The sequence below is a fragment of the Chiloscyllium plagiosum genome, unplaced genomic scaffold (genome assembly GCF_037043375.1).
Source record: "Chiloscyllium plagiosum isolate Xiang-an unplaced genomic scaffold, Cpla_swu_hap1 HiC_scaffold_39, whole genome shotgun sequence".
Lineage (NCBI taxonomy): Eukaryota > Metazoa > Chordata > Chondrichthyes > Orectolobiformes > Hemiscylliidae > Chiloscyllium > Chiloscyllium plagiosum.
In genome coordinates this window covers 10,239,477-10,261,584 of record NW_028270177.1, presented here as the reverse complement: position 1 = coordinate 10,261,584, position 22,108 = coordinate 10,239,477, and the positions used below count along the sequence as shown (strand labels likewise).

General features: G+C 39.8%; 1 protein-coding gene across 6 annotated transcripts in view; it reads left to right on the top strand.

Annotated features, from left to right (window-relative positions):
* Positions 1–22,108, top strand: part of LOC122540917 (A-kinase anchor protein 13-like) — a 417,382-nt gene that overhangs the window by 92,904 nt on the left and 302,370 nt on the right. For all 6 annotated transcript variants that reach the window (XM_043677213.2, XM_043677212.2, XM_087981477.1 and 3 more), the window contains one exon: positions 13,178–13,221. In XM_043677213.2, coding sequence (XP_043533148.2) covers positions 13,189–13,221 — 33 coding nt within the window. In that variant the 5' untranslated portion in view covers positions 13,178–13,188. Of the gene's footprint in view, positions 1–13,177; positions 13,222–22,108 lie in introns of those variants that run through there.

The window sequence follows — 22,108 nt, the reverse complement described above, 5'->3', positions numbered from 1 at the left end:
ATCAAAGGGTAAAAAAAGACCCAGCAAAAATGACCAAAACAAAGTAGAAGAAAATAAACTCGCAAGTCACATCCAAACAGACAAGAAGAGCTTCTTTGAATATATAAAAAGAAAGAGAGAATCAAAGTGAACATAGGTGTTTTAGAGATTGAGGCTGGAGAAATATGAACAGGAATGGAAATGTGTTGCTGGAGAAGCGCAGCAGGTCAGGCAGCATCTAGGGAACAGGAGAATCGACGTTTCGGGCATTAGCCCTTCTTCAGGAATGAGGAAAGTTTGAAGAAGGGCTAATGCCCGAAACGTCGATTCTCCTGTTCCCTAGATGCTGCCTGACCTGCTGCGCTTCTCCAGCAACACATTTCCATCTCTGATCTCCAGCATCTGCAGACCTCATTTTCTCTTCAAAGAAATATGAACAGGAACCAGGAGATGAACTACATAAATATTTTGTATCTATCTTCACATTAGAAGCCACTAGTAGCATTTCACAACTGCTAATGAGGCAAAACGAAGAAGTAAATACAATACCTGTCACTAGAAGCAAAATACTAAAGAAACCAATGAAGCCAAAGATCAATATAGCCCTTGGACCTGATGGGGATGCATCCTAGGAAGTAGCTGCAGGGATAATGGATGCACTATCTTCCAAGCATCCTTAAATTCTGGAAATTTCCCAGAAGATTGGCAAGCTGCCAGTGTAACACTTCTAGCTAAATATGGAAAAAGATTTAATAAAACAGGATTCTATGGGTCAGTTAGCTTAATATGTGTTTTGCTTAATATATTAAAGTATGTTATTAAGCATATAATAGCAGTGTGTTTAGAAATATGATCTAATTAAGCAGAGTCTGTATGCTTTTGTGAAGGGGGAATTATGCCTGACAGATCTACTAGAATTCTTTGAGGAGGTAACAAGAGGGATAGATAAAAGAAGAGCAGTGAATATAATATATTTTGATCTTCAGAAGATATTTACATACTTAAAATTAGAGCCTATGGTCTTAGACTTGATGTATTAGCTTGGGTTGAGGATTGGTTATCTAATAGGAGATTGAGTGGGATAAGGGAGCTATTTAGAGAATGGTATTTGTAACTCTGAGTGTGCCACAAGGAGCAGAGCTGGAGCCACCATTATTTACAGTATATATTCATAGCTTAGATGAGAAAAGTGAATGTACCAGAGCGAAGTTTGCAGATGGGACAAAAATAGATGGGAAGGCAAATGGTGAGATTGACAAAGTCAGCAGAGGAATTTAGGTTAAGTGAGTGGGCATAATTTTAGCAGATGGAATGTAATGTGTGAGCATGTGACATTATACACTTTGGCAGAAGGAATAGAGGCAAAAAAAAAGGCAGATGCTGGAATGCAAGGTAGACCAGCAGGTGGCTAGAAGAACACAGCAAGACAGGCAGCATCAGGAGGTAGTGAAGTCAACATTTCAAGTGTAACCCTTATTCAAAATGAATGGCGGAGATGAATATTATTTAATTTGGGATAGACTGCAGATAGCTACAGAACTGAGGGATAGAAAGTCATCGTGCATCAATCACAAAAAGCTAGCATCCAAATTCAGTGAGTAATAGGGAAGTCAAATGGAATGTTGGACTTTATATCAAAGGGAATGGATTATAAATGTAGGGAAGTTTTGCTAAAATTATGTATGACACTAGTCAGGCCACAGTTGGAATACAGTGAACAATTTTGGGCCCCTTTTTCTAAGGAAAGGTATTGTGGTATTGGAGACAGTCCAGAGAAGGTTCATGAGGCAGATACCAGGTATGGAGGAACCTTCTGAGGAGAAGTTGGGTAGGTTGGGTCTGTACAGAATATGGAAGAATGAGAGCTACCCTTATTGAAACGTACAAAATTCTGAAGGGATTTGACAGGGTTGATACAGGAACGTTGGCTCTCCTTGTGGGAGAGCCTAGGGCGGGAGGTCATTATCTCAGGATAAGGGGTTGTGCATTTAAAACAGAGATGAGGAATTTCTTCTGTGAGTAGTGAATCTGTGGAATTCTTTACTGCAGACGGCTGTTGAGACTAAATTGTTAAGTTTGTTCAAGGTTGAGATAAATGTTTAATTAGTAAAGTTTAACTCCTACAACTTCAGACTTGTGTAATAACAACTCTGAGCAGGTTGATGAGAAATTTTTACAAAAGGGAATGGAGAAAATGTAGAAAAGTAGAATTGAGGGTGATCAGATCAGCCCTGATCTCTCTGAATGCTGGACTGGACTGGACTGGACTGGACTAGATGGGTTGAACGGCCTGCTTCTGCTCCCACAGTTGATGGTTTTAAGCAATCTATGTGCCAGGATCTTGATCACAGGCCAGCAACTCTAAGGATATCAGCTCCAGTAAGTGGCAGCTTTAATCATTGCCACAGCACCCCTACCAACAGTAGCTGAATTGAGAAATGGTAAGCCTGTATTTTTGGAATGTGATTTTTGATGCAGTGGTATAGGCTCTGAAGTTGAATTTCAGTGAAGTGGTTTCTCTGTGGGCTCATGCAAATGACTCCGCTATGTGTCGACGCTTTTTATCCTTCCAAACTTGTTATTTTTGGGAAGAATTAATTTGATTGTGTAACAATGGGATAGCTCGGGCCAGGTATTCAAGAGACTGGAAAAAGCATTTTTTTTTCAAGAAAAACATCTGACAGTGTTCGAATCAACCTGGATCCCAGCTCAGTTGCTGGGAGGGTTACATTGAAATGGAAAGTCTCCTGCTATCAGCTTCTCCATTGTCAGGCTGTGTACCCACGTACCAGATGACAACCAGATAATATCCATTCAACCCCATCTTTCTGAAGAAAGTGTCTTTTTAAATGGGCCTTGGTCTACATGAAAAGAGAGACTTCAGCTCAGCACCAACAATTGCAAATTGAATTTCACTAACTTTTTCTTGGCTATTTGAAGGGGTGCTGACCTTCACATTGTATTTGGGTTGTAACGTAAATAGTAATTCCTTGAAACATCAATTTTAGTAAAATGATTCTAAACCAGGTTTCATTTCACTTTTATGACTCTCTAAGCTGAACTAAGTTTTGGTTTCAGAGCTTGGACTGTTAAGCCTGAAAGCCTATTGTATGTTATCAGTCATAGTTTTGAAACTGAAGTTCGTTTGAGGCAGATCCACAGTAAGACACTCTGCACTGTGCTTGTATCTGGTCTCTGGCTGGGACTCCTCTGGCTGAAGAAGGGCTTATGCCTGAAACGTCGATTCTCCTGTTCCCTGGATGCTGCCTGACCTGCTGCGCTTTTCCAGCAACACATTTTCAGCTCTGATCTCCAGCATCTGCAGTCCTCACTTACTCCTCTCTTCAACCTGCCAAGACCTGCTGTAATGCATAGTCATGGCTGCTAGATATTGATTCACATCTCTAAACAGTTCTCTTCTAGAGAAGGTGATTTCTCCTGCTTATATTCAGCATTCATGACTGTAGTTGTCACTCAGTGTGAACCGCAATCATACTCAAATGACGAATGAATCTTGCCTAAGCAACAAAGCGTTTCATTTTTGGAAGTGTTGATGGATACAACTGAGTTGCTGGTTATGATAGTAGGACCACTCTCTGTCCATTGTTTAAGGCTGAATCTCACTCTCTTTGCAAAGTTGTTGTTGCATTTGACTTTGAGGTGACCTTCAAAACACCAGTGTTACCTGATTCATCTCTCTGCCTACCTCAGCTTATTTTCTGCTGAAATCCTCATCTATGCCATTTTTGCCTATACACTTGGACTATTACAGGGGGCTGCTGGTCAGACCTTTGTCTCCTACTCTTGGATAGATGCAAATTCATTCTAAAATCTCCCCATTTCTTAATTCTTATGTTAGCACTTTCACTCTTCAAGTCCAAACACACACTCTCTGAATTAAATTGGCTTATGGTCTGGTAATGCTTTGCTATTAAAATTCCTTTTTTAAAATTTGTTTGAGGAATGTGGGCATTTGCATTAGGCCAGCATTTATTGCTCATACCTGAGAGTAGGTAGTGAGTTGAGTTCTTGAACTGCTACGGCCTTGAGATGCAAGGACCCTCAGTGCTATGGGGAAGGCAGCTCCAAGAATTTGACCCAGAGTAGGTAAAGGCATGCCAAGTCAGAATAATGTGTGACTTGGAGGGGAGTTTTCAGGTGGTGGAGTTTCCAGGCATCTGTTGCCCCCCTCCTTATCAGGGCATTATGCAGAATTGGAAGGTGTTGCCCGAGGACCCTTTGTGAGTGCGTCTTGTAAGTAGTACAAACTGTTGTCCCTGCATGGTGAATGCTGAAAATGGTGAATGGGATGCCAGTCAAGTGGGCTGCTTTGTCCAGGATGATATTCAGCTTCTTCACTGTCATTGGAACAGCATTTATCCAGTCAATTAATCCATCACACTCCTGACTTATACCTTCCTAGGTACGGGACGGATTTTGAAGTATCACGAGATGAGTTAACTGTGACAGTATTCTAAGCCTCTGACCTGCTGTTGTAGCTGCAGGTGATGGCCTAGTAGTTTTATTGCTAAACTATTAATGTAGAAACTCAGTTACTATGTTCTAGGGACCCACAATAGCTTGTACAATTTGGAATTTTTTTAACAAACTGGAATTACAAATCTACTGATCATCACAAATCTATTGCCGATTGTCAGAGAAACCAAACTTGCTCACTAATGACCTTCAGGGATGGAAATTGCCATCCTCACCTGGTTTGGCCTGGCCTGCATGTAACTCCAGCAACACAGTAATGTGGTTGACTCTCAACTGAAATGGCCTGGAAATCCACTCAGTTCAAGGGCAGCTAGGGACCAGCCAGACATCCTGGTCAGCCCAAGATGCCACATACCACGAGGAGTAAAACAAAACTCATGAAATGTTGTTAATAGGAGTTTAAACGATGGTAATGTCACAGGGGTATAAGTTAAATTTTTCTTTTGCTGGACAGGGTCAAGAGACAATGGTTAGATTCAAGCCCTATATAGTTGATAATCGGTAATGTTGGCTGTATGGGATGTCTGGGAGGGCAGATTAATGGGGACATGTGGGCTACGTGGTGAGACGATGATGAGGTCAAGGTCAACTAAGCAGAGAGTTGCATGATCTTTAGAGTCATACACAAAGTGAATACCCTGTGCCAATATGGAGTCTGTTAGAACTTCTCCATTGGTATCTCTTAAATCGTAGCCTTATTCTATACTTTTTGTTTATTCAGGGATGTTGGCATCACTGGCTGGGCCAGCCTTGATTGTGCACCGTTAATGGCTCGTGAGCAGATGGTTGTAAACCTTCTTGAACTACGGCAGTCATGTGGTGTGGATACACCCAGAGTGCTGTGAGGGAGGGAGTTCCTAGATTTTGCCCTAGTGATGGTGATGGTGAAGGAATGATAATATCATTCCAAGTCAGGATGATATGTAGCTTAGGGGGAATTTGCAATTCATGAAGTTCATATGTATTGGCTGTCCTTGCCCATTTGGACTATAGAGGTCACAGGTTTGGAGAGTGTCATAGAAGGAGACTTGATGATTTGTGTTAGTGAACTTTGTAAATGGTACGCATTGCTGCTACTCTCCATTGGTGGTAGAGGGAGTGGATCCTGAAGATTTTAGATGTAGCCATTAGTATGGATGTGGCTAGTTCAGTTCAGTTTCTGATCAATGGTAACGCTCTGGGATGTTGATAATTGGGTAATTAGCAATGGTAATGTCATTGAACATCAAGAGGTGATGATTAGATTCTCTCTTGGACATTGCTTGGCACTTGTGTGGAGTGAATGTTATTTTCCATTTGTCAACCCAAGCCAAGATGTTGTCTAGATCTGGGCAAAATGGACACAATGACCTCAGTATCTAAGAAGTCCTGAATGGGTACAGAATGGTTGTGTAAAAATCAGTGAACATCCTTACTTCTAGCCTTAGGGTGACCTCAGTGACCAGATGACAGAGATGTGCTGAAGCTGAAATGATTGGCCTCCAAGAGTCACAACCATCTTTCTTTGTGCAAGGTCTGACTCTAAACATGGGGAGCGTCCCCCTGTCGATTCCCATTGACTCCAGGTTTGCTCGTGCTCCTTGATGTCACACTCAATCGAATGTTGTCCTGATGTCACGGGTAGTCACTCTCAGCATACTTTGTTTCCATCTGTAATTACCAACACCACAGCACTCCAGTGTCTCTGCGTGCCTCCAATTGTGGCTTCTTGTGCCTTTCTGCTTTTAACTGCTCTACAACTGGTGGCCATCCCATTGTCTGACATGACTGTAATATCGACAATTCTCTCCCTAAGTTTCTCTGCTCCTCTACCATTTTACAGCCTTCCTCTTCGATCAATCTTTTTTAACCATCTTGTCCCTACTATCTTCTAATGTGTTCAGGGTCAAACTCTAAGTGATTTTGCAAAATGTTTTGAGACAGGTTGCTATATTAAAGCTGTAATCTAAATGCAAGTTGTTATTGTAGTTTTTGCATCAAAATCAGTGAATGCCTAGAAGGGTGATTCATCTCTTGCTTCATATACATGAAAATTAATGGTCTGGTATGACAAAAATCAATATTACATGTTCCTTCTCATTGTTAGTTGAAACTTGTTTCTAAATTCGCACTTTGAGTTAATTCATTTTAATCTTAATTCATTAAATGTACAGTAGCCTTTCGGTATTACTGTATGGATGGGGGTCAATTAGCTCAGTTGACTGAATGGCTGGTTTGTGCTGCAGAGTGATGCCAACAGTGTGGGTTCAATTCTGCATTGGCTGAGGTTACCAGGAAGGACTCTTCTCAACTTCTTCCTTGCCTGTGGCCTGGTGACCCTTAGGGTAAATCCCCACCAGTCATTTCTCTAATGAGAGAACAGTGCTATGGTCCAGTAGGGCTATGGTAACTTTATCTTTACTGCACAGAACTTTTACGGTTGAGTTGCTGAGTGTAAAAAGATCGACATTGCAGATCAATTGAGTCACAATTTTTATATTTTGCTGAGTTAGCTGAACTGTTTCAGGGCCTACGTTCAGGTTCCTGCTGTGGCTTTGGTCCTGGGATAGGCACAGAACATTATTTGGCATAGATGTTTTTGTCCTGATTGTGCTCTCCTCTGCTTATTCTGGAATATGTTTTGCAAGGATGTACAAATGAGGACACAATTGGAATTGGCTGCAGTCACAGTGTTGTTCCATTGTCTGATATGACCTACTAATGTAATATGTCAAGGAAGAACAGCCACCTGAATGTGATTCTGAAGTAATGCGTTTTAGCAAATATTGCAGCCTGTTGGAGAAGGATGATTTGTGGCAGAAACGAAATGTTCTGTCGTGTGTATATGTTTATTTAAGCACTGTCACAACCTATTATTAAATATAAGCCACATCTTGAATACACTGGTGATGATGGGAATAGGGACAATAGAAAGGCTTTAGGGTTATTATCTATTAGTCTGAACCTGCTTTGTACTTGTTCAGTAAATGGAAATTGAGCACTCTGCCAATAGCTCAAAGGAAGAATGATGTAACATGCTGCAGTACCAATGTAATTTTAAGTCTGGTTAGATTTTGAACTAATACTCATTCCAGTTCATTAGTGCTTGACAAACTGCTGGTATTATTACTGATGGAGATGAAACCAGTGTCCTAATTAACAATGTAATTATTGTTACATGATGCTGTCACTCTGCTGGTGATGCAGCTTGACCCTGCTTCCTGCTTTTAAGTAGGGATCTTCAAACATCTGTTTGGAGGGAAATCTCCTGCAAATACTAATGACCTCTTTGTCACTGGCTGTGCAATGCGAGGTACATAATGTTTCCTAGTCAGAATCCCAACTTTATTCTAACTGGCACATTGCAAAACTCCAACATACTGATTGCCTGTTCCCTAGACATCCAGTTGTCATCCTTTTATTCTTTAGGATATAACCGCTGCCTGTGATTTAGTTTCACTTGACCTCCGACATCCCTGCCAGATCCTACTTGGTAATAACAGAACAGTGGTTATTATTGCAAATGGCAAGAGTTCTTTGGAGAACAACTGAGATAATCAGAGTAGTTGAAGTCAAGTCCAGAATTTTGCAGATTCATATGGACTATAAAACCTGACTTGCATCTGTTTCTATGCTGTAAGTTTGGCTTCACTTACACTGTCTATTTTAACAATGGATATTGCAAAATACTGTATTACTTATTTCAAAAGGGCGAATATCTGACTTTATTGTAAACCAAGTTCTCAACAAAAAAAAGACTTGTCCTGCACATGACAAAGTCATCATTTATCCAGCAGTGTGTCAATGAGCTGTAGCTATCAGGTCTTGACACATAGATGCCTGAGTTTCAAGAATTCTGAAAATTCTCCAATACCTTCTTAGTACAGAGCTGCACAGCTGTTCAAAAAGTTCCTGCTGACGTAATTTCTATTTGTAACTTTCGAGTGTTTGGAGTAGTGTATCCTTCTCGGACAGACCTAAGCCACAGCTAACAGTTAGCATGGATCAACTTTCTCTCCGTGACTTTGAAAACATGAGTTGGATCTCCCTGCTCTTTTCTGAAAATCAGTCCAGCTTCCTTAATCTTTCCCCATAACTTAAATTCTTGAACCCTAGGATCATTATGTTGCTTCACTCTCAACTCTCTCAAGGGTAATCATATCCTTTATGTTATCCAGTAAGGAGAACTATGTGCAGTATTCAAAATGGCATGGAGATTTTTCTAATATTGCAACAGCAACCACACTTCAAAAATTGCTTAAAGAGTCATATTGTTAGGTTCTTTTTCTTGAATTTCTTATATACTTGATAGGTCAACTTCTGTGAACAGTCAAAATTTATTAAGCAAGTACAGTGCAAGCTGTGGAGAAACTCTTAATACTCCACACAGTGCTTGCAAAGTGTGCCAAGAGAAGCTCTCTGAACAAACGGATAGTTCTTTTATCCAAAATTTCTACATCACAGTCAGTAATGCCCACAAGACAACCCCCAACCACTCCCCCACAGTCACATGCCACTCAAGCCACAATGAAGTAACTGGATTATCTCCAGAAACAATGTAATGTAGATCATCCCTTAATGGCCAGATCTGGTGTAAATCGGTTTTTTTTTGGATTGCAGGGAATAGTCAGAATTTTAACTGCAGTGTTCTTATCGATTCTGAATAGAGGATGATAATGTAAATTTACTCTGAATAGTAGGAGATGATAATGTAGAATTTTTTACATTGTATCTGCAAGACAGAGAAACTTACCACCCTACCCCCAGGGCATCCAATTTCTTAGATCAGCAGAGCAAATTAACCCCTTAATATCTCAATATCAGACTCGAGATGTTAACTCAGTTTCTGTCTCCACAGATGCTGCCAGAACCTGCTGAGTCTCTCTAACACCTTCTGTTTTTATTTCCAATCTCCAACATTTGCAGTACTTTTACTTCAACAGTAATTCATTGACTGCAAAGTAAATTCTGTGTGTCGATTGTGAAAAGTCCCCTATAAATCCAAAATCAGAAATTGCTAGAGAAACTCAGCAGGTCTGGCAGCATCTTTGGAAAGAAAACAGAGTTAATGTTTCGAGTCCAGTGATCCTCCTTCATAACACTACTGAGTTCGTCCAAGAATTTGTTTTTGTTTCAGATTTCGAGCATCTGCAATTCTTTGTTTTATTTTCTATATAAATACAGCCTTTCTCTTTTATATTGGGCTTGTCACAGCACTACTTCCCCATCCTATTTGTAGCATTTGTAATTATTTACAAATTAATTTTCACTGGTCCTCGGTGTAACTTTCCTATCTTCAGCTTATTTTGGGTTGGGGTCTGTCAGGAATGTTGGTAACTTTGAAGATATTGCTGACCATAGGGTCACAAACCTCATACAGAGTGTGGGACATAGATTTGTGGAGGCCACTGACTGTGAAGAGGTTTCATCATACTCCTTTTTAGTGTTCTGGTTAACCGGTACTGCTCATTGGCTTGGCAGGCATCTGTCCGAATTCTAAGGCACTTAGTATTAGTTACAGAGAGTCAGTTTGTAGATTTGCTCTTTCGGGTGGTCTCTGTACTCCAAGGTTCTGGATCAGTGGTGCTGGAAGAGCACAGCAATTCAGGCAGCATCCGACGAGCAGCAAATGCCTGAATTGCTGTGCTCTTCCAGCACCACTGATCCAGAATCTGGTTTCCAGCATCTGCAGTCATTGTTTTTACCTCTGTACTCTAAGGTCCAATGGAGAGCCCAGTGGATTTCGAGCCTGATTTCTGTCTGCTTGTGGTCATGTTTCTGTATCATCCCAAGTCTGTTTAGTTGCAACATGGTATTTCAATTATATTTTTAACTTTTCTGCAATTAATTAATGTCCACCTTACAGATGTTAAGGCAGGCAGAACCTGCAGCTGTACCACTTGGAGGAAAAGCTTAAGAATCCAGTGGCATGCGGAAAATAAGACGAGCATTTTAACTCTGGTTAATGGGTCATTTCTTTGTGGCATGAGAGCGCAGAAATCAGTCTCTTCACCCAACAGCTGTGTTTGTGCTTCACATAAGCCTCCTCCCACCTTGCTTCATGCTTTCTTTATTGCATATCTTTCAGTTCCTCCTCCCTTGTTTACTTAGGTAGTGTAATGATTATAATGAGGTCAGCCAGGTGGACGTCATAAAATATGAGCTTCCTGACTGGGTGGGGGTAGTCTTTGGAGGGTTGGTGTGGATTGATGGGCCAATGGCCTGATTCCATATTGTAAGGATTCTATGATCTAAGGCAATGATGTTTGATATTTGCAGATACATAGTTTACAGTCCTTTGCATGCTATGTTCACTCCATGATTCAGAATAATTATGTATTTGCCCTAAACATGTCAGAGTGCTGGGGTGATTATTTGACCCAACTAGCTGAAGCCAGGGAATGTGCTCAAAAGTCAAAGCTGGCCACACCAGGCTATGCCAATAGATGTGCCATCTTTCAGATGATATGTCAAACCAAAGCCATGTCTCCCTGCTTGGGTGGATGTGCAAGATCCCATGGCGCTACTTCAAAGTGGATCAGGAAAATTATGAAATAAACCCAGAAAATACAGATCAACCATCATCCACTCTGGCAGCATTTGTAGCAATAGCACCTGAGTTGATGTATCAAGTCAACATGGTTTCCTCAGAAAACAAAAAACGAAGAGTTGCCTGTGCTGGAAATCAGAAAACAAAAACAGAGATTGCTGGAAAAACTCCTTGGGTCTGGCAGTAGCTGTGGAGCAAAAGCAGAGTCAATGTTTCAAAATCCATTTTGAAGACTACTATCTAACTATAAGTTGGAAAATAACTGTCAGCCTCTTTCTATTTATGGTAACCTTTGAAAAGGAAGTAAAAAAAAAATTGATATAATTTAACGTTACACATTTTGGCCCTGGGCACCAAATGTGAAAGATAACTGTTATACTGTGTTACTTAAGTAAAACTAAAATAACCATCCAATCAAATGTAAGAGCAGTAAAATTTAAATATTTAGAACTCCACATTTCTCTGGTGCACTAACTCACTTGCCGTATCTTGCAATCAAATTTTGAACCCCTAGTAATTTTTGATTTTACTTGCTTTCCAAATAAGAAGGTACTGAAACCATTAATCCTATTTTAATCATTATTTAAAGATCCCTTTCAAATTTACATTTCACTAATTTGAAAATGTTTTCTTGTTCCCCTGTTCGTGCTTGTGCCGTCATCTAATGCTCTCATATCAGAACCATAAAGCAAACTATTGCACAATATTGTGATTGATATTGATACGCTTTGTGCTTCTGCATCAGATGGACTGCCTTTTTACAGTCTGTATATAAGGCTGTATGTAATTTTAAATTCAAATTAACAACTAACCATTCTATCCATAGAAGAAAAGGGGGCAGTGGTTCATAAAAACAAGATTCTGACATTACACATTTCAGTTCGTTACAAATCCAGCTGCTGTTGGTCGGGGAAGCAATGGTTTGTCAGAGGAAGCTGTGTATATTTATATTTTCAAGTATTTTGAGAATGGCCTCTTTCCTCTGCCTTTGTGAATTGGAATGAGGGAAAAGGAAGTAGTGGCCATTGTAATGTAACTGAAGAACAGATTTGATATTGTGCTCCTCCCTGCTAAACATTTTTGCATTCTCCTGATGGATCCTGATTCGGTTTGGGGTTTTGGTTAGTAGCCTTTGGCTGCCACCTTGGCTAAGTTGCCCAGTAATTGTTGGCAGACTCTTTGATTGGGCCCAGCAGGCTGTCCCAGGGCCATGCAACCTCAGCATCATGACAGAGGCAACAGCAACTCCAGAACAAGGCTCCTTTCCATGAATGGGTGGCTCCTGACACTGTTTCCATCAGCTCTTACAGCTTTCCCAAATCCCAACCTGCTGGGCAAGCTTCTAATTGGAACAGAAATAGAAGCTACTGGAAAAGCTCAACAGGTCTGGCAGCATCTGTGAAGGGAGATCAGAGTTAACATTTCGGATCCAGTGAAGCCACTTCTGAGGAAGGGTTACTGGACCCGAAACATTAACTCTGCTTTCTCTCCACAGATGCTGTCAGACCTGCTGAACTTTTCGCGCAACTTCTATTTTTGTTTCTAATTTACAGCATCCGCAGTTCTTTTGGCTTTTATTAAGGGTCTAATGGTGCCTCTTAACTCTCACAGGGCTCACTACCAAGTCCGAAATTCTTTTTGTTCTATTTAACCTCTCCACCTGATATACCGTGAGTCATAGTTTTGTTTCTACAGGAAAGGAGTGTTTATTAGATCATAGTGCAGGAATCCTTTTGTTCATGGGCATTCGCTTATACTGCTGGTTTCCAAGCCCAGCAATCAATTTGGCTGATTTTAATACTGACCGGGTGAGATTGATTAACTCTGAGGAAAGTACCTGGTGGTTTCCCCTTTATTGACTACAGTCCCTTGCTGTTCTGTTTGCCAACTGAACTAGATACCTGCATATAACCAACTAAACATAAACTTTAACAGATACACATGATACTTTGATGGGCTTGTGGTGTGTACGGCATCTGCTCTACTGAAAGTTGATGAAGAATACTTGATATAAGTAACATTGAAAAATAATTGTACTTTCAATGTAACAAAGTGAGATTAAATTCCTATCCTGTTTGAAGTAGCACTTTATGACTGAATATGTTACTAAATAACTTTGTGGTTTAGCAAATAACTTTCTGTATACTTATTTTTTTCTCTTTTGACTTACAGCACCTTGTGTCATGAAACTTACACCAAATCACGCTCCATTATATGTAAGTAATAAAAATTTTTAAAGAAAACTATTTTTCAGAGCAGTGGAGCTATTGATAAGTTCAGTCATTCATATTCTGAAAGGTTGTCTTTTAACTCTGTTACGAGGTTAGATATGGGGTTTAGGAGCTAACTAGAGTGCACCTGAATATATTAATGTTTTAAAAGATAACGCCTGCAAAACACAAGATTTGGAAACTGTTCTTCCACAAAATTAGGCATCAATTCTATGCAAGACTGAAGAAGTAAAAGTCTATATGCTCCAAGTAAGGGACGAAGTGAAATGTTTTTGGATATTTTCAGCTGAGTATAAAGTGGGCATAAAACCCAAATTATAGAGCTACCTCTGGGTGTAGCATTAAATTTCAACTTTTACTGAGAGCGATCACTAGATGGTTGGAAGAGGAACATTGCTATGTAGATGATAAAGTGAGTGTTTTTCTGTGTATAAGTTGGGAGACTGGATTCAACTTTGGACCTGATGTGGGGGTGTTCCACATTGGCACCAGCTGTAAGACCATGAAGCATAAATGCAGAAGTGGGCCATTTGGCCCACCAAATCTGCTGTGCCATTTAATGAGATCATGGCTGTTCTGATCATTCTCAACTCCACTTTACTGAGTCTTCCACATAACCCTTGATTCCCATACTCATTAAAAGTCACTATTTCATTGTTGAAGACCCAACCTTGACAACTGTCTGCAGCAAAGAGTTCCACAAGTTTGCTACCCTCTAAGAAAACACATTCTTCCTGATCACTGTCTTAAATGGTCAATCCCTTACTCTGGGATAGTCGATGAGTTGGGCTGAGGGGTCTGTTTCAATCATACCCCTTAACCTCTATTTATGCTGTTAATTCATTTATTTTATTCCAAATACTAAGTACTTTTATGTGAAGAGCCATTAATTTGGCCTTTTTATTACCATGTTTTCTCCCTTTGATAGCCTTTGCTGTTTTTCATATACTTGTATACTCTTGTCTCTCCTTGTGCCACTCTGAGTACTGTTGTCTCCATTTGTGCCCTGTAATGCCACCATATCCATTTGCTTTGTAGGTCTCCATATCTGTAAGTGGTTAATTACTTAGTGCTGCCTTCCCTCATCGTGATCAACACAAAAGAAATATGCCAACTATTGTCTTTTAATTTCATTACAATCTCTGCTAAAATATAAGCTTTGACAAAAGTTAATATAAGTTATCATTTCCTTGTGTCTATTTAAAACATTTGCACACAATAATTAGTATATCGTTACATTGGCAATGAGATGTCTGCTATTGTCTTAATCAAGTGACCATTACTTTTGCACCGTGCCTAATCAGTGACTGAGTGTCAGATTATATAGAATTATGGGCAATGTTCCAGCAAAACTAGATCAGCATTGAATCCATATCCATGTTGGCAGTTGAGACATTGCTAGTGAGTAGTAACAAAACTTGTCTTTTTTTAATGGAGGCCCAAATTGTCGTTGATGCAGAGACTCTTCATCCCTGTCCTATTAAAGCCAACTAACTCAGCAACAAATGGGATTTTGCCTAAACCCCTCCTGCTCTGTATGGGTACCCACTCCTCAATTTTTATGGTTTGAAAATGTTCACAAAGAACTGTTATGTGAAACTCCTGTTTCTCCCAGTTGCACATTGTATCGGGTAGTTTCACCTACAATCACTGAGTGTATGCTGATGGATCTAATTTGACAGCAATTGTTGCACATTCACTGGTATCTTTTAGGCTACAATGAATTACAAAAAAATCAAATGTATTTCATGCATTCAGGTCAGCAATTTCCTAATAATCAACTGCAGGTTAAATTCCAGAAGACCTATCATGTATGCATTCCAAATTTCTTAACTAGCTGTTTCTCTACTTACCCTCTTCCCTAAAGTTTCTTGTGCTGGACTTGGGTGTCAGTTGGCAGTTGCACTGGCTCAAAGAGTGACCCTTGCCATTCCAAAACACTCTAGTAAATGCACAAAGCTTTCAGCTGTTCAGTTAGCTTACCAGAAGCTCAGAAGAGCTCCCATTTGCCCATTTGCATTCCTCAGTATCCATGAAGGCAGTAAAACTGGATGTGTGTCACCTGGCATATTAACTGGTGATATTTCACAGGATGAAGATCTCCAATCTTAGACTCTATATTATCAACATTGGTCAGTGGATTAACTACTGTCATGGAAAAATGAGGAGCTTGTTCATCCCAATGATCTTGTATCAGTATCTAAATAATTCTCATTTACTGGTTACTGATCAAGAACCATGTTCCTTGCACTTCTTGATCAACCAAGTGCCATCTGGGAATGAATAGTGCACCTTCTCCTACATGCCTTACCCAAATGCAGTTCCCCAACAGTCCTGTTTGCTGTAATTAATTAGACAATAGGTGCAGGAGTAGGCCATTCTGCCCTTCGAGTCTGCACCACCATTCAATATGATCATGGCTGATCATCCTTAATCAGTATCCTATTCCTGCCTTATCTCCATAACCCTTGATTCCACTATCCTTGAGAGCTCTATCCAACTCTTTCTTAAATGAATCCAGAGACTGGGCCTCCACTGCCCTCTAGGGCAGAGCATTCCACACAGCCACCACTCTCTGGGTGAAGAAGTTACTCCTCATCTCTGTCCTAAATGGTCTACCCCGTATTTTTAAGCTGTGTCCTCTGGTTCGGCACTCACCAATCAGAGGAAACATGTTTCCTGCCTCCAGAGTGTCTAATCCTTTTAAAATCTTATATGTCTCAATTAATGTCTTCCTTATTTGTATGGCTTGAATCTACAGGCATTTAGTAACCCATTGAAAAGTGGAAATACTCAACAATCGGCAGTTTCAGAGAGAAGTTCTTTAGCTGCACTTCGTTTAATAGAATTTCAATAAGATGCAAATTTACCTGTATTTGAGCGACTTCTACAATAGATGTTACTGTTTTGAATATCAAAGAGATTAAGCAATAATGTCCTTCTTTTACTAGTATAGAATCAGTAGGGCTTAATTGAGATTTTGTGATAGGTATCAAGAAAAAAAATAATGTGCAATTGTGTTGCGCTTTTCATGATCATCAGCTTGGAGGATATGAGGCAACTAGGTTACACACAGCAAATTCTGCTGGACAGCATTATGCTAAAAACTTGATCAGTTGTATTGCTGCTGATTTGGGATAGATATTGATCAGAACACCAGCTCTTCCCTGCTCTTCTTTGTAATAGTACCATAGAATCTTTCATATCTACCTGAGAAGGCAGTTGAGACCTCAGAAGACAGCACCTCTGACAGTTCTGCATTCTTCAGCACACTAAAGTCATGCTGTCAAGGAGGTCACATCCCTCAAGCCTGCTCCATTATTTAATATGACCATGAGATATAAATCTTATAATATCACTGTGAATGTAGCAGAATGTTTGTGTACAATATGAGATGCTGGTGAGTACATAGTTTTTACTCCGAGTTACAGGTTGCCCTATTCACATGCCTGCCTTTTATGAAATCACTTAGCCATGCAAAACTTAAAGTACACTTTTTTTTTTGTCCACTGTGAGGCTAATCATTGATAATACAGTTCTAAATAAAAAAAAAGAAAGCTTGCTTTTGCGGTGTATTGTTAAGTGAAATTGTGATAGGGGATATGTGAACAGTGAAACTTGATTGTGCTACTCTGGAGTACCAGCTTGATATTCATGGTCAAACCAAGGAGTAGGTTTTGTACCTGAAACATTGTTACACAGGAAAATGCTACCAACCAAGCTGAAGTTCATGGAAGAGTTCATATTTTCAACCCTAAAGTTGTAACAAACATTGTGTCAATTGAATTGTCATCAATATATTTGAAGTTACTGTAAAGAATTGCTGGAAGTTTTCAAAGATCCAACAAACATCTGAAAAGACAAAACATAGTTTAATGTTTCAGACAGACCATTTTCATCAAAGTGCCATTTCCAACAGTTTCTATTTTTGTATTCAATGTTTGTAACTGTTCTTTTCCTCTCTAAAGGCCAATACTTGGTTCAGGCTTAAGATTAAATAGCTTGAAAATCATCTAGGATATATCAGTCTGACTTTATTTGATGCATAGCTGGTTTAGGTCAAATGAATACCTTGAAATATTGTAGATTTCTGTCAGGAAATTAAAAGACTTTGGGGTTTTTCATGTGTGCTGCATTAGTAACTAAAGCATTTGTTTTCTTGCCAAAGCAAGCTTACCAGTAAATAGTCTGATAAGACCATCAGAAGTGGCTTAGATCAGTATATAGTTAGTGTTGTTTTTCACTAGCCAATTAATAAGTATAAACAGGAAAGTGAAGTGGGACTGTTTGAGGTTCATTTGATGCTTTGTTACTCAAGAACTTTCTGTAAACACTCCCAACTCCACACTCTGCTTTGAAGGAGGGCGACTCTCAAAAATGCTTCAAGTCATAAGCATTTGACCAAATTTTTTGTTATCTTGAATGTTTACTGAACTTTGGCAGACTTGCCTTTATTGCTCAAACCATTAAGTGTAGGAAATGAGATGTCATGGTGAGGTTGTACAGGACAATGGTAAGGCCATTTTTGGAGTACTGTGTACAGTTTTGATTTGATTTATTGCAGTCATGTGCACCTAAGTCCAATGAAAAGCTTTATTTGCAAGCAATGCAGGCAGATCATAGTAAGCAAGGGTGTCCAGATCAAAGGGTGCTTAGACAGAGTCAGACATACAGATTACACTGCACAGGAGGTGCATGAAGCGAGATCAGCATTAACAAGATCAACATTATTTGAAGCTAGAGAGTCCATTCAGCAACCTAATAACTGCACGGAAGAAACTGTTCTTGAAGTTATTGGTGCATGTGTTCAAGCTTCTGTAACTTCTACCTGACAGAAGAGGTTGTAGGAGAGCATTACTGGGATGGGGGTGGGGTCTTTGGCAGCATTTGTGTGGCAGTGAGAGGTGTAAATGGAGCCTACAGATGGAAGATTGTGTGCACAGTCCACGTCATGTAAAACAACTTTCCGTAGTTTCTTATAGTACTGGGCTGAGCAGTTGCCATACCAAGCCATTATACATCCAGATAGTATGCTTTCAGTGGTGCATTTGTAAAAGTTGTGAGGGTCATTATGGACATTCCGAATTTCCTAAGCTACCTGAGGAAGAAGAGGTGGTGTTATACCTTCTTTACCGTTGCATCTATGTGGGAAGTCCAGGCTGGCTATAGGAAGGATAAGCTGGAGAGGGTGCAGAGAAAATGTATGAGGATGATGCTGAAGGGATTGGGTTCTAAGGAGAGGCTAGATAAGCTGGGACTTGGTTCATTGGATTGTAGGAGGTTGAGCGATGACCTAGTAGTTTATAAAATCATGAGGGGCATAGCTAAGATTAAACATAAGGTCTTTTCCCCAGAATGGGGGGAGTTCAAAACTAGGCAACATATTATAAGATGAGGGGAGAAAGATTTGAAAGGGACCTAGGGTAATGTTTTCACACAGAGGGTGGTTTGTTTGTGTAACAAACTGCCAGAGGAAGCAGGAGGTGAAGGTATAGTTACAACATCTAATGGACATTTGGAAATGTGCGTGAATAGAGAAGGTTTAGAGTGATGTGGGCCAAATGGGACTAGTTTAGTTTGTGAAATCAGATTGGCTTGGACAAGTTGGACTGAAAATTCTGTTACCGTGCTATATGACTCTATGACTGTTATATATGCACATCTGCAGTTGCAGCTCGACAGGAAATAGGAGAAATGGTAGCAGGATTAAATTGGCTGAACCCTTTTAACTCCTAGTATGACATACTAATTAGTTAGTGATATTTGATTTGGGAAAGTAAATCCACAATGCATTGCTACCTGATAACATGTGAAGCAAATGAAATTGCATGCAGTGTTGAAAAACCTTTTAAGGAATGAGTTTCTGAAGAAAACATGATTGGATGTCAAAAACTAAGCAAAGTGGGAGAACTGCTTTAAGTGTCTACTATTTGGTGTAGCAGATTGTTCAGCACACAGTTGTATTGGAGAAACATGCTGTCTAATTCCACTGATGTGTGTTTTTCACAACTCAACAGGACATGATTTGAAAATTGCTCGCACCATTGTACTTTATTGACATCATAGTCATAATCCTAGGCACCAACACTGATCAAGGAAACATTCTCCATCAGTTTTGGAGCAATTGTAAGTAATGAAGTTGAACACACAGCAGCTTTTTTCAAAACTAGTTAAAGAGGATGTTGCTACGTGGGTTTGAGATATAATAATAGACTAGAAAGACTGGGACTTTTTCCACTGGAGTGGAGGAGGTAAAAGGGTGATCTTACGGAGGTTAATAAAATCATGAGGGTTACAGATAAGATGAATGACTAGGGTCTTTTCCGTAGGGTAGGGGAGTTCAAAACGAGGGTCATATTTTTTAGGTGAGAGGAGAAAGATTTAAAAAGGACAGAAGGGATAACTTTTTTACACAAGACAGTGGTTCATTTGTGGGATGAACTGCCAGAGGAAGTGATGGATGCAGCAACAATGTTTAAAAGACATTTGAATAAGTTCATGAGTAGGAAAGGTTGGAGAGATATAGACCAAGTGCAGGCAAGTGGGGCTAGTTTAGTTTGGGAACATGGTTAGTGTGGACTGTTGGGCGAGTGTGGTTATTTAGCTGGGACCTTCATGGTAATGTTTGCTGAGGTGGAGACTGTTATGAGAGATGGTGTTGTGTATTAGACTATGGAAAGGTATATGGTGTGAATAGAGAGTTGAATTTACTTTGACATGACTACATTCAGATCACTAGTAGAGTAGAAAAGATAAGGACAATCATCAAGTTTGACCACAAGGACAAACCTAGCCTTTGATTAAGGGCAGATTAAATACAGTGCAGGCCACCACTCCCTGGTCAATCCCATCGCAAACTCTCACAGATATGCTGCCATCTTTTACAATTCACTGACCAACTTTGATCGGTCATTTCAGCCGGTGTGGGAATTGAACCCACAAACCAACCAATCAAGCTAACTAGCAGCTGGGCAGCTAGCCTGTTGACTATTTGTCTGGAATTAGAGGTGCATTTTTGTACTTTGTTTTGCTGGTGTTGAGAAGGAAGGGGGAAACCTGATGTGCACTTTAAGAGGAAGACAAATCCATCATTGTTTATCAACAGGTTAGTCCATTCTTGACGTTCACATAAAGCCCAGTTATTCCAGACTTTGTTGTTTCCAAGATACAGTGAGTATGCAGTATAATTATTAATGGAAAAACTCAATTCCTGGCAGGTTAAAGGGCAAGTGATCTGGTTAGGACATTTCTTGGTTTGTTCTTCCTCTTGGAATTTTTTTTAGTCATAAAAGCCCATGTTGCCTTTATGCCAGTTGAATTAAAAAAGCTGGTGAGTGTGTGTGGAGATTTCCAAGTGGTGTAATGACAACTCTGCATTCATACAATTCCCACAACATTTGTTCACTTATGTCATCAGGGAAGATATGTTTACATCTCGTTTTAACGTGTCTGAAATAGTTTAATATTGTTTAATCCCTTTCTTCTCCCCAGATCCCATTTTTAATGTTGAGGTCACATATTATTTGCTGTTGCTCCTGAAAGGTTTTGTAACATTGTTACCATGTTAATGATGCTATATAAATGCAAGTTGCTACTTTGGACAGTGGTTCATAGGTTTTACAGGTACAATTTTCTTTCCCTTGCCTTGGTCAAGTAACAACTTTTAATGTGAACACTAGATAGCAAGTACAACTTCATTGCATAAGCAGAAAACGTCGACAGGTTGGGAGAGACGTTTGATAGGGTTATGGTTAATTTGTTGTGTTGGTAACTTGGAGAATCTGATGGATTCACATTCCACTATGGCTGTTTTTACATTTCAAAATCCTGGCCACAATAAAAAGTGAAAAAGATGCTGTTGGAATGTCCTAAGGTCCTATTTGTAAAGTGAAGATTTTATTTTCATACTGACATAGTGGAATATGATCGAAATGGTGTATGTGCATGTGGAAGTGGCCTATCAAGCTACTCAGTGAATGGTTTAAAAAAAAAATGGGACCATGCCTGTGATAGTTTGATTGGGGTTGGAGGTCCACACTTTGTCCAATCTGCCCTTATAGTATTGACTATGTCTTGACTGACTTTAGCTAATGAAGTAATGAATTTGGATAGAGCCTATATAGAATCTACAGCAAATCAACAAGCCATGTAGGAGAATGATCTATGCTGGCATCCATGTTATATAGTACTGTCTTCCCCCACTGGCCAGTGTGATTCTGTCTCTCCTCAAAGTAGTAAAACAGTATGATGTGTCAATCAAAAAGGCTGTCAGTGAGTTCAATATCATTAACATTGACTTGGATGAAGATTTCTTTCAATGTTTTGGAACTAATTAACATTTCCATTGAGACAAAAAAAATGAGTACTGTTCTGCAAGCTGGAAGATTGGGCACTGCTTTGAGTTCCCGGGGGAGTCCTGGTGCAAAGATGTACAGAATTAAGACTGTACCAGACTTGCAGGCTGGCCTAAGGTATCAACTGTAATGGAAATGTGATACAATAATCAATCTTTTATATAGGTTAACGGATGGAAAAATAATAGCCAGAATTGTACTCTTAGTGACTGCCAGAGGTCTGCTGAAAATATTGTTGTTACTTCAAGTCATGACTGGGTGGGACTTGCATGATTGCTTGAATATCGCCATCAATCAGTCGAACCACAACAAGAATTGACATCTCCAAGAGGGGTGGATGGCAAGATATAGCTTGTTACCATGCGCTATTCATCTTTCCATTGGCTTAAACTGTCAAGAAATTGAGAAGATGTTTGTGATGGTTTTAACGTTGTTCCAAACATTTGCCCAAGTTCAAATGACCGTTGACTGCTGCTTGGCTGTTATGGCTCTCATTGGGAAATCTTTTTCATTTCCTT